Source organism: Erinaceus europaeus, chromosome 1, assembly GCF_950295315.1.
Source record: "Erinaceus europaeus chromosome 1, mEriEur2.1, whole genome shotgun sequence".
NCBI classification, from domain to species: domain Eukaryota; kingdom Metazoa; phylum Chordata; class Mammalia; order Eulipotyphla; family Erinaceidae; genus Erinaceus; species Erinaceus europaeus.
In genome coordinates this window covers 80390542-80406980 of record NC_080162.1, presented here as the reverse complement: position 1 = coordinate 80406980, position 16439 = coordinate 80390542, and the positions used below count along the sequence as shown (strand labels likewise).

Genomic DNA, 16439 nt, shown 5'->3' with positions numbered 1-16439 from the left:
CTGTATCCTGGAGCTCTGCTTCCTCACAGCCCTGCCCCACTAGGGAAAGAGAGAGACAGGCTGGGAGTATGGCTCAACCTGTCAACACCCATGTCAACGGGAAGCAATTACATAAGGCAGACAGACCTTCCACCTTCTGTACCCCATGGTGGTGCTGGGTCCCATGGGTTAAAGAATAGGAAAGCTGGGAGTTGGGCGGTAGCACAGTGGGTTAAGTGCATGTGGCGTAAAGCGCAAGGAAAGGACCGGCGTAAGGATCCTGGTTCGAGCCCCTGGCTCCCCACCTGCAGGGGGGGTCACTTCACAAGCAGTGAAGCAGGTCTGCAGGTGTCTGTTATTCTTTCCCCTCTCTGTCTTCCCCTCCCCTCTCCATTTCTCTCTGTCCTATCCAACAACAACAACATCAATAACAATAATAACTACAACAACAAAAAACAATAAGGGCAACAAAAGGGAACATAAATAAAATATGAAAAAATATATAGGAAAGCTATCAGGGAAGGGAATGGGATACAGAGCTCTGGTGGTAGGACTTGTACCCCTCTTATTCTATATTCTTGTCAGTGTTTCCATTTTATGAATAAATTTAAAAATGAGGTAAGCCAGAAAGAATGAATATGGAATAATCTCATGTATAAAAAATGTTTTTAATTAAATCAGATTTAAATTTTTTTTAAATCTTTATTTAGTTATTGGATAGACAGCCAGAAATTGAGAGGGAAGGAGGTGATAGGAAGAGAGACAGACACCTGCAGCCCTGCTTCACCACTTGCAAAGCTTTCCCCTTGCAGGTGGGGACCAGAGGTTCGAAGCCGGATCCTTGAGCACTGTAACATGTACACTCAACCAGGTGCGCCACCACCCAGCCCCTCATCTATAAAATTTAAGATAACTTTTTATTATTATTTAATTATTTTTTAGATTTATTTATTTTCCCTTTTGTTGCCCTTGTCCTTTTTGTTTTGTTGTTGTTGTATTTATCATTGTAGTCATTGATGTTGTCGTTGTTAGGACAGAGAGAAATGGAGAGAGGAAGGGAAGACAGAGAGGGGGAGAGAAAGATAGACACCTGCAGACCTGCTTCACTGCTTGTGAAGCGACTTCCCTGCAGGTGGGGAGCCGGGGGCTCGAATCGGGATCCTTAGGCTGGTGGTTGCGCTTCGTGCCACGTGCACTTAACCCGCTGCACTACCGCCCAGCTCCCAAGATAACTTTTTTTTTTTTTAAAGATAAAGAGGCAGAGAGAAAAGGAGTGAAAAAGACTATAGCACCAAAGTTCCTTTGATATGCTGGGGGCTAGGCTTGAACCAGGATCTCACACATGGCAAAGTAACACACTATTTAATTAGCTATTTCACTGGCCCAAGATTGCCATTTTTAATTAAACAATTAGAGAAGGCTTTCTCCAGTAGTAACCTGAGGGAATTAAGGTGTGTTCACTTACTAGTGCTGCTCTAACAAATTACTACACTTAGTGTCTTAAAACAACACAACTGTAGCATTTTATAGCATGGTGAAGTAACTAAGAAACGCTAAGTAAATGTCTGAACAGAAATGTTCAGCAGAAGCCCTTTCTCATGCTAGTGTCTGACCAAGTTGGGCCCTTAGTGCAGTAAAAACTCTTACCCTAAGGTGTCAAGCAGTTTTTTTGTTTGTTTTGTTTTCCCCATGAGGATTATTGCTGGTGTTAAATGCTGGCACTACAAATTTACCACTCCCAGTGGCCTTTCCCCCATCTCCCACCCAATTTTATTTGATAGGACAGATAATTGAGAGGAGATAGACAGACAAGGAGGGAGAGAGACTGAGAGCAAGAGTGAGAGACCAGCAGAACTACTTCACCGCGCATGAAGCCCCAGCCCCCACCGCTGCAGGTGGGCGCCAGGGGCTCCAACCCAGGCCCTTGTGCAAGGTAACATGTGCTCAACTGGGTATGCCACCATCTGGCCCGCCCCAGAGCTCTTGCCATACCCTCCACTGTCTGGCAGGGCCCCTCACAGCACTGAGACTATTGCACTCACTAAATACTTGCCAAAGAACTAGGAAAAGGCTCTCAGTGCTAACTTCAGTTTCCCAGCCATCTCTCGAGAGATGGAGCTGGTACACCCTCCTCCCTTAAGTTCCTCCACAGCAGTTGCGATGTTTGGGAAAGTATCTGGCAGCAGATCCAAGTTTCCGCAGGTGGAGGCCTTTCGTTGGTAGCTGATTTGGGGCACCTGACTGACAGGACTGTGTGGCCCCACACCACACGAGGCCTGTTTTTTCCCAAGCCCTTTGAAGACAGGAAGTAGTATCTTCCTGGGGGCAACGGAACCTGGAGAATGAGTGGGGCCTGAGGCCAATGGAAACTCTAACACATACAATGTTCACAAGTGTTTCCAGTAACTAAGGGCTTCACGAAGCCACTAGCTGGACCTTCCTGAAAACTTGTCCATGGCTCTGTTTGCAGGGCCACAATCCAATCGGGTTGCACAGTCCCACTTCTCTGGGGGGGAGCCCTTCCCTCAGCCCTAAAGCAGGCACCCAGGTCCCCCTCACCTCAGCATCACACAGGAGACAAGACACAGGAGGCTCGGCATGCAGGTCATTTATTGACATTTATTTCTCCAGATACCAAATAACTTTTCTCACTGGTCAAGGAGTGAAAGCGTGGGAGTTGGAGGGGGGTACAGATGAAGGTAAAAGACACACCTTGAATATAATGTGGTTGACAGGAGGCTGTTCTCAGATTGACTAGCATCTTATTTGGAAGGCTCAGGAAGTTTGGGCCCAAGAAGTATGAGCTCATTCAGTCAAACCCCTTCCATATGCCAGAGGGGAACCAGGTTTTTGGCTGGTTCTCAGGCGAGGCATTTTTCGGACTTGGCTACTGCACTAGTGGGACTTCTACTGTGGCTTTGGCCAGGGCATTTTAAGCTCAATGACTAGGGAAGGCCTGGTCTGGCTCCATCTGCACAGAGACAAAGATGCCTGGCTAGCTGGGGTTCAGCGATGCACATAGTTGGAGAGAGCAGTGTCTGTCGGTACTGGATAATGATTCTGACATGTAGCGTGAATCTACAAGGTGGGTGACTAAAGGCTGGACACAATGATTCAGTCAGGACTCTGTGAGCTGATCTGACTGCTGAAAAAACCTAAGACAGTCTCTGCTCACAGGGTGTTTCACCCCCTTTAAACTGCCATGGAGGCAGCAGGAGGAGGGAGGAAAAGGTCAGCTCCAGCTGCGGCCAGACTGTCCAGACCTTGGTGGACAGAGGAAGAGAACAGGCTGCTGAGTGCCAGGAGCGCTGCCCCCCAAGGCCCTCGCCAGGCCCACCTGGCCTTGCAGGCTTCCTCTTCTACCGCTTCTTCTTGGTCTCCTTCTTGGGCCTCTTGTTCGAAGAGGGGGCAGTAGCCTTGGGCTTCCTTGTCACCTCAGCACTTCTGGGCTCAGAGGGGTCTCCTTCCTACAGGGTGACAAAAACAAGAGTCCTGCTTAGTTGAACCAAACCCCAACACTGGCTAAATAAGATCTTATCTACAGGGACTTTATAAAAATGAAACATGCCACAGAAACACAGTGATAGTGACCATCATTACCGGGATCCAGATTCACAGGGATACAGGACTGCCTCTGGGAGGAGGGCAGGTCTCAGTGAGGAATATCGGGAGTGGGGGTACGGGCCCTAAGATAAGGAAGTAGCCTGTGCCGCCTCACAGGCCTGGGTGGAATCTAGATCCTCCATGTTCCAGTCAAGTAACCTTGTGAGTCACTCACTTCCCTTTTCTGTCTGGGTTGATCCACCTGTGACATGGAAAGGCTGATGCTCACCTAGGTGAGCTGATATCAGGTGGCAAAACAGCATGGGAAGCACCCAGTCGGTGTGGGAGCACCCAGAGCTGGCTGGTCACTCTGTGCCAGCGTCTGAGCACACTTTGGTGAGGAGCTAGATATGACGCAGGCCCACCACAATGTGCTCTCCTCTACCCCGCAATTCTCCCAGGCAAACCACAGAGCACCAGGGCTTGTTGGGAGTGGGCGTGGGGGAGGGTACAGAGCACCAGCTGGCAGGTGGGGGCAGCTACCACACTGTTCTGTAGAGCCTGGCAGAGACACTCTGTGGGGGAAGGCAAAGGGCAGCCTCAGGGAGAATTCCAGACTCTCCCTGTGACTGGGGCAGCTCTGGTTGTTCTCAATCATGGACACTGTGGCTTCTTCCCCATTGGTTTGAGCTGGGGCCAGGTGGTGGTAAACCTGGTTAAGTGCACACATTACCACATGCAAGGACCCCACCTATAGGGGTGAAGCAGGTCTGTAGGTATCTATCTTTCTCTCTCCCTCTCTATCTTGCCCTCCACTCTCAGTTTCTTTGTTCTATCAAATAAAATGGGGGGTGGGGTGGCTGTCAGGAGCAGTATTCATAGTGCTAGCACCAAGCCCCAGTGATAACTCTGGTGGTAACTAAAAAAAAAAATTGGTTTAAACACAGATTTTGCTATGAAAGTGTGTGGGGGGGATGGGGATGTGTATCAAATAGCACTGACTGAACCCTAGACTTCATTGTACTGATAAGAAAATGGACTCCTAGAAAAGGACTCAGCTGGCCCCAGCCAAAGAGGCTCATGGGGCAAACTCAGTCCTAGGAAGGGTACACTTTTCCTCCTCAGGTGATAAATCAGTGTGTCAGCTCAGACAGACTGTCAGCAAGGCCTGTCTAGCCTGGAAGACACCAACCACAGTCCCTGGCTTATTCTGGCCCTCAGGTGGTCTTCACCCAGCCATTAGTGCTGATTTTTTTAAGAACTGAAGCCAAATAGGAGAACTCTCATTTAATGGAGATCCTTAAGTGTTTCTTGAAAACTTTAAACGTCCAGTGGCAATGACCCTGAATCCCCTTGTGGAAGAGATGGGCCCTCTGGTGAGGGCTCTCATTCTCTCTCTCATTAAAATAAATCAGTAATTTAAAAAAACTATTATTATTATTATTATCATTTGTCTCCAGGGTCATCGCTAGGACTCGGTGCTTGCACTACAAATCCACTGTTCCTGGAGGCCTTTTTTCCCCAATTTTGTTGCCCATGTTGTTATTATTGTTATTGTTGCTATTACTGTCATTATTGTTGGACAGGACAGAGAAAAACTGAGAGAGGAGGGGAAGATAGAAAGCGGGAGAGAAAGATAAGACACCTGCAGATCTGCTTCACTGCTTGTGAAGCGACCCCTCCCCACACCACAGGTGGGGAGCCGGGAACTCAAACTGGAATCCTCATGTCGGTCCTTGTGCTTCACGCCATGTGTGCTTAACTTGCTATGACATCAGTAATTTTTTTAATGTGCAAATAAAAGGTATACTAAGGCTACATGGAAGGAGCAGTTTTCTGGAAGAGAAAGACTTCTCCATGTTTACCCGTCCAACTTCCAGTTTCCCGCTGGCTTTACTTTCTGACTTTCCCTGTTGAGCATGCAAGGCCCCTGGACAGAAGAGGAGGGGCCACAGCTAGGAGGGGTGGTGCCACAGAGACTCAGTCCAGAGGTCTGTTAGCTCTTTCTTATCATCATCTCCTCTCCAGCCCGCAGCCTGGCATCTGAGACACCACATGGAAAGGCCCACCTGATCCCAAGCACCCAGAGCTGATCTTTCTGAGATACTGAGAGGCCAGCTGCTTCTCTGCCTGGACTGCTCCAGCCTGTCCCCATGTGCTGTGGTTGTTTATATAAGTGGGCAAAAAGGAAAGAAGAAATGAAAAGAATAAAGTTAGTCCAACCAAAACAAAATTTGGAGGATCCAGTGTGTCAAGTGCACACAGCAGAGGACTGCAGAGCCAAGGCAAAGCCACTAGGGACACCATCTTCAGAGACTCTGGGAGATGGAAGACATCCCTTTCACAGTCAGTCACTACCTGCAAGGCCAGTGAAAACAGTTGGTTCCTGAGTGCTCTGGATGAACAGGCCCTGGCTAGACAAATGCACAGGCAGCTTTCCCTAGCCCACAGGGAAGTGGATCCCCTATGTGCTCCTAGCTAGGTGGTTCTCCATTCAGAATCCACAGAGATGCAGCATAATGGTTCTGCAAAAGACTCATGCCTCAGGCTCTGAGGTCCCAGGCTCAATTCCCAGCAGCTCCACAAGCCAGAGCTGATCAGTGCTCTGGTCTCTCTCTTATCTTTATCTCTGTATCTCTCTATCATGAAATACATATTTTTGAAGTCCACAGAGAGGCTGACACTCAGCTGCCATTCCACTGCTGTCCTCACTCCACAGACCCTCCTCTCAGGCATTTCCCCACCAGGCCCAACTCATGTCCTAGAATGAAACTGTTTCCCTCCTCCCCACCAGCAAAGCAGAGAACCAGAGACTCTAGTTACCCCCACTTGCCCACCTTTCAATGGTCACTAAGTTCTGTTAGTTCAGCATCCTGGGTGTCTCTTGATTCTGCCTCACACTTTCTCTCTGGAAAACCCCATACTTCAGTTCCCTCATTGCTGATTGACTTCCTTCCTCCCCTCTGCACCCCATTTCTCTTGTACTTGCTGAAGGAATTGCTCCAAAGCACAGACCACTGCATCCACACCTTAAACCTTGGCTTTTATCATCCACACTTTCACATTCCATACCTAGGATGGCACCTAAGGAAGTCACCTCTCCACCCTCCCCTGGGCTCTTCTCCACACCTGCTGGGTGAGGCCCCAGGGTTTCTCAGGTCACTTCCATCAAGGAGTACCCATATCCTTGGCCACCTAGCAAACCTTTTCCCATATTCTGGCCCAGCTCCAGAACACACTCCTGCTCAGTCTAGTCCTCTCTGCTCCTCTGCCTGTAGAGGGTACATTCCCTCTAGATGCCCAAGAACTTTACAAAACCACTATTGTTATTATTTTCAATAATAATGACACTATTATTTTACCATCCTGATGTGTTTTCAGGCTGGTCTCCCCTACAAGCCTGTGGCTCCTTAGGATGGCCTCAATTGCTGCTGACATTCGAATAAATGAATGAATGAATGAGCAAGACTTCCCATAACCATGGAAACTTCACTCTTGTTTCATGAATATATAACATTTAAGACTAGGTCTTACAGCTGGGAAAGTAGTCCAGTTGGTAGAGCACAAGATATGCATATATGAGGAGCCAGGTTCACTAACCAGCACCGCCTATTAGAGCAGAATAGTACATTAGTTTACCCTCTCCCCCACCCCCTTCTCCTCTAGACAGAGACAGAGAAGGCAGAGACAGAGAGCGACCACAACACTGAAACTTCCTTCACTGCAGTAGAGGCCAGGTTTGAACTTGGATTGCACACAAGGCAAAACAGTACACTATTCAAAATGAACTTTTTTGCCATTAAAACAAACAAAAACACTAGGTCTCACTTCTTCCCCAGGCACAGGAAATAAGCAAGTTTTATTGTTACTTTAAAAAAGATTTTATGTATTACAAGCACATTTTTTTTTTTGCCTCCAGGGTATCGCCGGGGCTAGGTGCCTGCATTACAAATCCACTGCTCCTGGAGGCCATTTTTTTCCCCAATTTTGTTGTTGTGCTATTAATGTTGTTGTCATTGTTGCTACTCTTGTTGTTGGATAGGACAGAGAGAAATCAAGAGAGGAGGGGAAGACAGAGAGGGGGAGAAAAAGACACTTGCAGACCTGCTTCACTGCTTGTGAAGTGACTCCCCTGCAGGTGGGGAGCTGGGGGCTAGAGCTGGGATCCTTGTGCCTGTCCTTGCACTTTGCACCATGTGTGCTTAGCCCACTGCACTACTGCCCAGCCCCTGACAAGCCCAAAAGTATGGCTGGATATTGTTGGTATGCTTCTAATTCTGCTTCTAAAAAGCCCTTCTGTTTCATTGGTTTAATACCCCCTGCTTAACACTGTATTCAATTTACATAACCACTGTATTCTATTTACATAACCACTGCAGGGCATTGGTTTAATCCCCACTGGTTCATGATGTGTTTCTGCTCCGCCCCCTCTCGTAGTACACCCTGATTTGCGCCAGTCACTTTTCGCTCCACCCTCTCTATGTCATATCCTGTTTCCACCCTACTTGGCCAGTATATATAAGGACAGAATAGTAGTTTTAGTCTAGCTCGGCTTAGATTGTACTGCGTCCTGCATGAATAAAGATATACTGCCTACAGCTCAACCATGAGTCCCTGGTCGTCTGTCTCCGCTCGCGACGCTAGTCCGACATAATGGCGCCCGAACAGGGAATCATGGTTGAGCTGTAGGCAGTTATCTCTTTATTCAGCACAACAACAGGATATAGCAACCACAAATAGAAGCAGCAGCTGATAATATTTACTATTTACAATATGTCACGCTATGTGTTACATGGCCTGGACATATTTCTGTCTTACAAAGTGGTACAAAGAGCCCTATTTTATGCATAAATAAAAAGCCACTCAAAGAGACTATATGACATTCCTGAGGTCTCAGTCAGGACTCGAAGCTGAATCTCAAGGGCCATTCAGTATTTCTTTCCCAGGTTTCCTATGAACCATGGGGCTTTGGGAGAATCTGAGTTAACTAAGAAGTCTACTTTCTCTGTTTAGCAGCCTCCATGGAATGACAACACAGCTTGTTCTGGATTCTATCTGTCTATGGGTCATTCAGAACTTTAGTTTGTGACTAAAGTTCCTAGAGGAGTCAGGAAAGTGGGTTAGGCTTAAGTCATGCTTTATTTTTTACAGTTGAAAACAGCTCTCTGTGGGCTTGTGTACATAGTATAGTCATCAAGTCATCTGAATGTATTATATGTCTCCTCCTCACCCCAGACCTCCTCCTCTCTACTCCAGCTCAGTTTTTGGCTTTGTTACACACACAGTCATCCAGGCTAAAATCCTCCGAGTCATTTCTGAGTTCTCATCACACCCTCATGCCCCCATATCCAATCTATCCCCATCCTGGCCCCTCTCCTACCCTGGGGCTCTGCCCCTCCCAGTCCTCTCTGGACACACACTACAACACCAGTCCATCTACCCCTGTTCCACACAAGGGTCAGTTGCCTCAAGGTTTTCTGTATTACTTGCCACATTATTTTCAGTCTTTTCTCCTAGAGCAATAATTCCAACCATGTCTGTTTCCTGTCTTAACAATGGGGCTGGAGATCTGAAGACACAGAAGAGCAAGGTAGGTGGGAATGTCCCAAGAGGATATGGACACAGAGCCCTATGTTAGAGAAAGATGACAGTTGGGTGGAGGGTGAGGTATGGTGACATGGAGAGAGATATGAAACTGCATCCTTGTGGCAACAACAATGTAAATTAACATTTCCTCAATAACTTGATTGTGTGTGTGTGTGTGTGTGTGTGTGTGTGAGAGAGAGAGAGAGAGAGAGAGAGAGAAAAGGAGGGAGGGGGAGAGAGTGTATGTATTGCTGGTTCCCTCCTCCTCTAAGACAAATGCCAAGAGCCTCAGCATGGCCTACACCTCAGCCCTGGCCCTGTCCCCCAGCACGGCCCCTCAGGTAGCCCATGCTCTGTCACCTGGGCCACTAGCAGCCTCTCCCAGCATCTGCTCCCATGCACACATCCTCCACCTATCTGTTGGCACCCAGCATGAGCAAGCTCTGTGCTGGGCACCACAGGGTGATGAAAAAGAGCACACACCCAATAGAAATGTGCTTGTGGGTGCTTCATAAATATCCACACACTGAGCCTCCCATCCTCCCAAGGAGGCAGTCACTGTGACCCTGTTTTGTCAGGGGAGAGCAGTGAGCCTCAGTAAGACTTGGTGACAGGCCAAACTCAGGGAAGCAGAGGTGGCTATTATACATGTGATTCACATGCTGGGACCCTAGCCACACAGATTAGTGGCTCCAAAAATTTAGTTGGCAAGAATAAGTCATGATGAGTGACTGATTTTTAATTTCTCCTCAAATGCAGGTCAGACACACAGCAGACTCCAAACTCTACAGCCCCACCTTTACACATCTGGGGAAATCTCACCTCCTGGGGAACAAGTTTCAAGTTTCCTCAGCAGTCATGCTGTTGGGAGTAGAAGACAACCTCCCCCGCCAGGTGTTCCTAGGTTTGCAGAGGCGTCCGATGTGGACACCAGCCTCATCAATAATGAAGCAGCTCCACCACAGCTTACAGGGCCAGAAAATTGCAGCTATTCATCAGATTCGAATAATCGAATCTGTGCCACAGTGCATCTGATGCCTTCCAGCAGGGCAAGTACAGAGAATTTTATGATTTTCACTATGCGTTTCAGTGTGGGTTTAGTCCAATAAATCAGGACAAAATGTCATTCTACTCAGGCTGAAACCATTCTTTCCATTAAAATGGTGCAGGGGAAGAAAACCCTTTCCTTATAGTAATGGAACCTCATGACCCTTGTCTCAACTGATCCTCCCAAAACTTTGTGAGTCAAGCATAGATGGCCCCCCACTCCCCTTTTTATAACTCGGAGATTAAAGGTAGGTCGCCCAGGTATACACTAAAGCTCCTGTCACCCTGAGAACTGGGGCAGGCTGGGGGCTGAGAAGACCTTGCAGAGATGGAACTAGCAGTGACCTTGACAGGAGATAGAAGGAACTGAAACAGGGTGCGGGGGAGGCTGTCCATGTGGGCTCAGCAAGGCAAATGGAGACACCGAGTCCAGAATGCACTTGGCAGGCAAGGAGAACTGTGATTAGAGAGAACAGGCTGGGGGTGGGGGGACTCATTCCAGACACAATTCAGCGGGACTGTAAGCCTTTCCCCTGACTGGTCTGTGGCTCTTTGTGTGTCCAGCCTCTCCCCAGAGCCAGTGCACATCTCAAAACCATGTTTATACCTTCACACTGCCCACCACACAGCAATCTCTCAGGAACATGTCATTAAATCAGAAAACACCCCACCACCCAATTCAACTGCAAACTCCTCCCAAGCTTAAAAAAAATTCAGAGCAAATTGCCAAGTTAGTTCTATAAGCCTGTTTCAGAGGCATGAGGAATGGATAGAGGCTTGCTTCATTTGATTCTTTTCTTTTCTTTTCTATTCTATTCTTTTCTTTTTTTGCCTCCAGGGTTATTGCTGGGGCTTGGTGCCTACACTATGAATCCACTGCTCCTGGAGGCCATTTTTTCCCCTTTTGTTGCCCTTGTTTTATCATTGTTGTGGTTATTATTATTGTTGTTGTGGTTGCTGAATAGAACAGAGAGAGGAGGGAAAGACAGAGAGGGTGAGAAAAAGATAGACACCTGCAGATCTGCTTCACTGCTTGTGAAGCGACCACTCCCCCCCCGCCCCCCTGCAGGTGGGAGCCGGGGGCTTGAACAGGGATCCTTACACTGGTCCTTGTGCTTTGCGCCATGTGTGCTTAACCTGCTGTGCTACCACCCGACCCCCTTGATTATTTTCTATGGTAGCCTTCAGTGGCTCTCTGGAGCCAAATTGAAAATCAAGACCCTCCCTCAGGGTTCTGAACTTCTAGAGCACTGTCCCCAGGAGGTTCTCTCTTTGTAAGGACTCCAAATACTTATGGGCTTTCTGGCTGACAATGAAGTCTCTGTGGGCATCACAGTAAAAACCCTGACTCTTAGCCATCAATTCTGGGGAATTCTCCTTCATTCAGTGATAATACTGCCTTAACTTCTCCCAGAGTCCCCTGGGGGACTCTCAGTCACAGTGGCCACATGAATGGCCAGTTAAGTTGCCTGGTTAGAAATAGAACTCACTGGAAAGGTCCAGTGAAGCAAGTTATGCACATGTAGTCAAGCCATATGCCAATTAGCAAGGCCTTCTGAGACTGAGAAAGTGAGCGTAGGCAGAGAAACTGCTTTTCGTGGTAGTTAACTCAGGAGTGATAAGGCTGCAGACCAGGGTTGCTACACTACATTCCTTACACTTGACAAGGGCCTAAAAATGAAAATCAGCATTTGCAGGAAAACCAGACAAAGCCCTGAAGATTCTCTGAACCTCTGAACCTGGTTGAGCCTTGCAGTTCGTAGCTCTAAGAGTTAATACAATGCATGAGAGTTTCTTTCTCCCCAACATCCTTGCCAGCACTTGTTGTTTCTGTTCTTTCTGATATATGACATTCTCACAGGTGTGAAGTGATATTTCACTGTTGTCTTTATTTGGATTTCTCTGAGAAATCAGCAACTCTGTGCACTTTTTTGTTTATTGGTTATCTGGATATTATCTTTGGTAAAAATTCTATGTCCTCTCCCCATTTTTTAAATGGGGTTATTATGTGTTGTTTTTTAGTTTTGTGGGCTCTTTATCTGGTTTGGTTATTAGCTATTTTATTGTGCCCAGGTCACAACAACTGCCTTGTAAGTTAATATTACTCTAATAAAACAATTGAAAAAAATTTTTATCTTATTGGCTAGAGACAACCAGAAATCGAGAAGGTGGGGGAGAACAGAGACACCTGCAGCACTGCTTCACCACTTGTAAAGCTTTCCCCCTGCAGGTGGGGCCAGCGGCTTGAATCCAGGTCCTTGTGTATTATAACATGTGTGCTCAACCAGGTGTGTCACCACTTGGCTCCCTGAAATAATAATAATAAAAAAGAAACAATACACTTTCTTCCTAAGGAAACTGCTAAAACTTTATTTCTAAACATTTAACAGGAAGGAAGGAGTCTGAAGGGTCCCTATCAACATAAGAAACTCTGGCAATCCACAAACACAGCAGAATGGAAGTGACGTTACCTGCCTAGGGCTGTTGTTGAGATGTGACATAAATATAGAGTCAACATTAAAACCACTAAAAGAATTTATGATTAATTTCCAGATGAACAAATACTATCTACTATGAGTCACTGAACTAAAAGTCAACACCCACTTGCTTAGGGTTGCTTGGGTCAACATGCTGTGTAGAAAGTGATCCAAAGACAGTCAGAAGTAAGCTCAGGCAGATTTTCAAGAAAGGAGGATGAGGGGTCCCTACCTTTACTTCCTCAATATCTACTTCTTAACTCCTGGAATTTGGCTCCTACCTCATTTAACTATTGCACTCCACTTTAAAAAAGCAATTTGCTATCTTGCCAGAAAATATAACTGAACATGAAAATATTACTTTTTTCTTCCTTTCCTCCTCCTCCTTTTTTTTTTTTAAACACAATTTCTGGGAACTCATAGACTTCTGAAGACTATCCAGGTACTCACTAGAAAGTCAGTAACTTCCTTTCAAGAACTTTGTTTTACTTGAACATGGCTTAAGCGTCAGCTGCAACAGCCTTTCCTGGGTTGTTCTTATCACCCAGTCTCTGGAATTGGGGTTTGCATGGGTCCCTGAACCACCTAGTGACTGTTGGGAAGGCCGGTCTCTTGTCTCCTGAGAGAGGAGAGGAGAGCAGACCCTCTGTTCTGTCTGGAGCACTTCTGCTTTCAGAGCTGGCCTTCCCCTTCCCACCAGTAACCACTCTGCAAGACTCTTCCCCGCTCTCCGCAATGCCACAGCTGTCCCAAGCTGGGTCAGCACAGCTCCCTCTCTGGAGATTTTGGAACTGGGGCCAAGCAGCAAGGCAGCCTCTCTGGAAGGCTGCAGTGAAAGATAAAACTTTAGGAGCTGTTTGTGGCCATGTTTCATCTTATCACAGAGACAACAAGCAGAGGAAGTAAGAAAAATGAAGGGGAGGCAGAAGGGATATAGATAGTGAGAGATGGGACACTCCTCCCTGGTTCTTACCCCTCTGGAGGTCCAGCTACAACTGCTCAGTCATTTCAGTTGTACAGAAGCAACTTCCAGCAGACTGGGCATGCCTTGAGCTCAGGACTTTCCTGAATATTATCTCCTCTTGAAAAGTCCAGCAACTCATTCTTGGGCTTCTACTAGTACTTCTATGCTGACAGAAAAATTCCCTGGTCCAACCCCCAACTTTTGACTGGTTCTCCCTTTCCTACTTGAATATCTTGCTATTATTTCAAACTTAACATGTGTTGAGCTGAATACTTCTTGTCTTACCAAAATTGTAAGACAAGAAGTCTTACAGGATTCTTACAGAATTCAGTCTTACAGAATTCTTCAGGGAAATTGTTTAAGGACCAGACCAGTGGCTGCATGAGAGATCACCTGGGCACTCTTTAACAAAATGCTCATCTGAGATTTCAGAGAACAACTGAGTTTAGAATCCTCATGTGTAGACAGTCCAAGCTTCCAAAAACTTTTCAGGTGAGTGGAGCCAGATGAAGAATCATAGAGAAACCCAATAATTCCCAAGCCCCTTGCTCATGGTTGACATCACCAATTAATTTTTTTTCACTCTGCAGTCAAGAAGCAATCCCAGAATCCCTTTCACTACAACCACCATACAATCACACAAACTTGACATGAGATGAAATGAATCTGCTATCCTAGACCAAGAAGGATCTATATTTAGAATCCAGTCTACAAAAATGACTGGATTAAGTGTGGTCTGAGCCACAGTTAGCCCAAATAAATGTTTGTTTTGTTAGGTTTTGGTTTAATGAAGTGTTAGTGAAAAAAAAAAAGTTCTTATTTGGCACAGGATTCTAGGGACTTTGGTTTTTTTCAAATGTTAAACTGATTTTTGCTTCTACTATGAAAAGGAACAGGGTGAGGTGGGAAACACTTCCCTGATTATTCCCAAAAGAACTTTGAAATGATCTGTTAAGTATTGAAGAACTAAAGTCATAAAAAAAAAAAAAAATCCACTAACTGGAACTAGAAAGACATTCTTTGCTTTTCAAAGGTTTTCCCATCATCTGGAGCCAAATACATTATCTTATGACCCAAAAAGGCACTAATAAACCTTGTTTCTATAGGCTAGACAATAGGGATGATGTTGCTCTAAGCAAACCAGCAAAGAGGACCAGATTGCTCTCTGGGTCCCTCCACCTCCATCATTCCCCCACCCCCATCACCCTCTACATCCAGGTGCCACTCCGCAGCCTTCAGGTTGCAGCTGTCCTCAGTTCCATACATGGCCACAAGCTAAAGCCCTCCTATTCTCCCCCACCCCAATTCAAATTCCAAATCCCAGCTAGTTGTTAAGCCTAATCTTGACACTCACCCTTTCTTTGTAGAGTATTTAAATGCAGAAGGCTATGTGAGAGAAGACTGTTCAATGAGGGCACACAAAGGAAAGCTGGCATACAACCCCTGCATAATTGGGGCCATCTGGTGGCCTGGTGTACTCATAAAAAGCTAAGATTTGTTAGTAGTTTTCTTTTTGCTACTGATTCATTAAAAAAGATAAGGAGGAGGAGGAGGAGAAGGGCTCAGCAGAGAACACAATATACATGTGCAAGGACCCAGGTTCAAGTCCCTGGCACCACACGGGAGCACCATACACAGCATTAGGGCAAATTCAATCAATGGTGGAAAGATACTGTGGTATCTACAATCTGTGTACTCCTACCTGAAATTAAAAAAAAAAAGTTAAAACAGTAAGCTTCAGTATATAGAAAACTAATCTGTAAAGGTGTTAAAAGGAAACACATGAGGTTTTTTTAGGGCACAGGCAATGGTGCACTTGCTTGAGTATCCGTTACCTTGCACAAGGATCAGGGTTCAAACCTTAGTCCCCACCTGCAGGGGGGAAGCTACATGAGTGGTGAAGCAGTGCTGCAGGTGTCTCTCTGTCTCTCCCTCTCTATTCTCCTTTTCTCTAAATTTCTCTATGTCCTATCAAATACAAATAAATATTAAAAGCAAAAAGATTTAAGGGGGCTAGGTGGTGCCCACCATTTAAGCCCACATATTACCAAGCTCAAGTACCTAGGTTTGAGCCCCTGCTCTCCATCTGCAAGGGATTCACTTAAGAAATGGTGAAGTGAAAAGTAAAAAGTAGGGAGTCAGGCAGTAGTGCAGCGGGTTAAGTGCAGGTGGCGCAAAATGCAAGGACCAGCGTAAGGATCTCGGCTCAAGCTCCCAACTTCCCACCTTCAGGGGGGTTGCTTCATAAGCGGTGAAGCAGGTCTGCAGGTGTGTATCTTTCTCTCCCCTTCTCTGTCTTCCCCTCCTCTCTCCATTCCTCTCCTATCCAACAACAATGACATCAATAACAACAATAACTACAGCAATAAAAACAAGTACAACAAAAGGGAATAAATTTTTAAAAAAATTTTTTAAAAAGAGGAAGAAAAAAAAAAGAAAAGAAAGTAAAAAGTAAAAGCTGTTTTCATCGCCCTCCCTGGATGATGGCAGCATTCCCAGCCTGAGGCCACTGTGCAGGAAAAAGGAGAGGCCTGGACCCCAGATTCTCAGATTCCCTCAACACCCTGCATCTCTCCCTCCTGCTGTACTTCCTTATAGCCCAGTATTTCTGAAGTCTGCAGTAGCAGCTCTCTCCTGAAGTCAGGGGATAGTAGAGCTAACTGTCAGTGCTATGTCAGAGTAAAGGGTCGAGTGATGGGGCCTTACTGGGTAAATGCCCTGTGCTTTGGTCTCCTTTCCTGTAAAATGAGGCCCATCCCCTTACCTTATAATGATTCTGCCTAAGCAAAAGGGTCTGTAACTAGATGGTGATTCTTTCTGGAAAAGTTTGCATTTGGGAAGGT

General features: G+C 46.2%; 1 protein-coding gene across 4 annotated transcripts in view; it reads right to left on the bottom strand.

Moving 5' to 3' along the window:
- Window positions 1–2572: 2572 nt before the first annotated feature.
- Window positions 2573–16439, bottom strand: part of MANBAL (mannosidase beta like) — a 40821-nt gene continuing 26954 nt past the window's right edge. For all 4 annotated transcript variants that reach the window (XM_007518443.3, XM_016186127.2, XM_060189649.1 and 1 more), the window contains one exon: window positions 2573–3446. In XM_007518443.3, coding sequence (XP_007518505.1) covers window positions 3339–3446 — 108 coding nt within the window. In that variant the 3' untranslated portion in view covers window positions 2573–3338. The remainder of the gene's footprint in view (window positions 3447–16439) is intronic.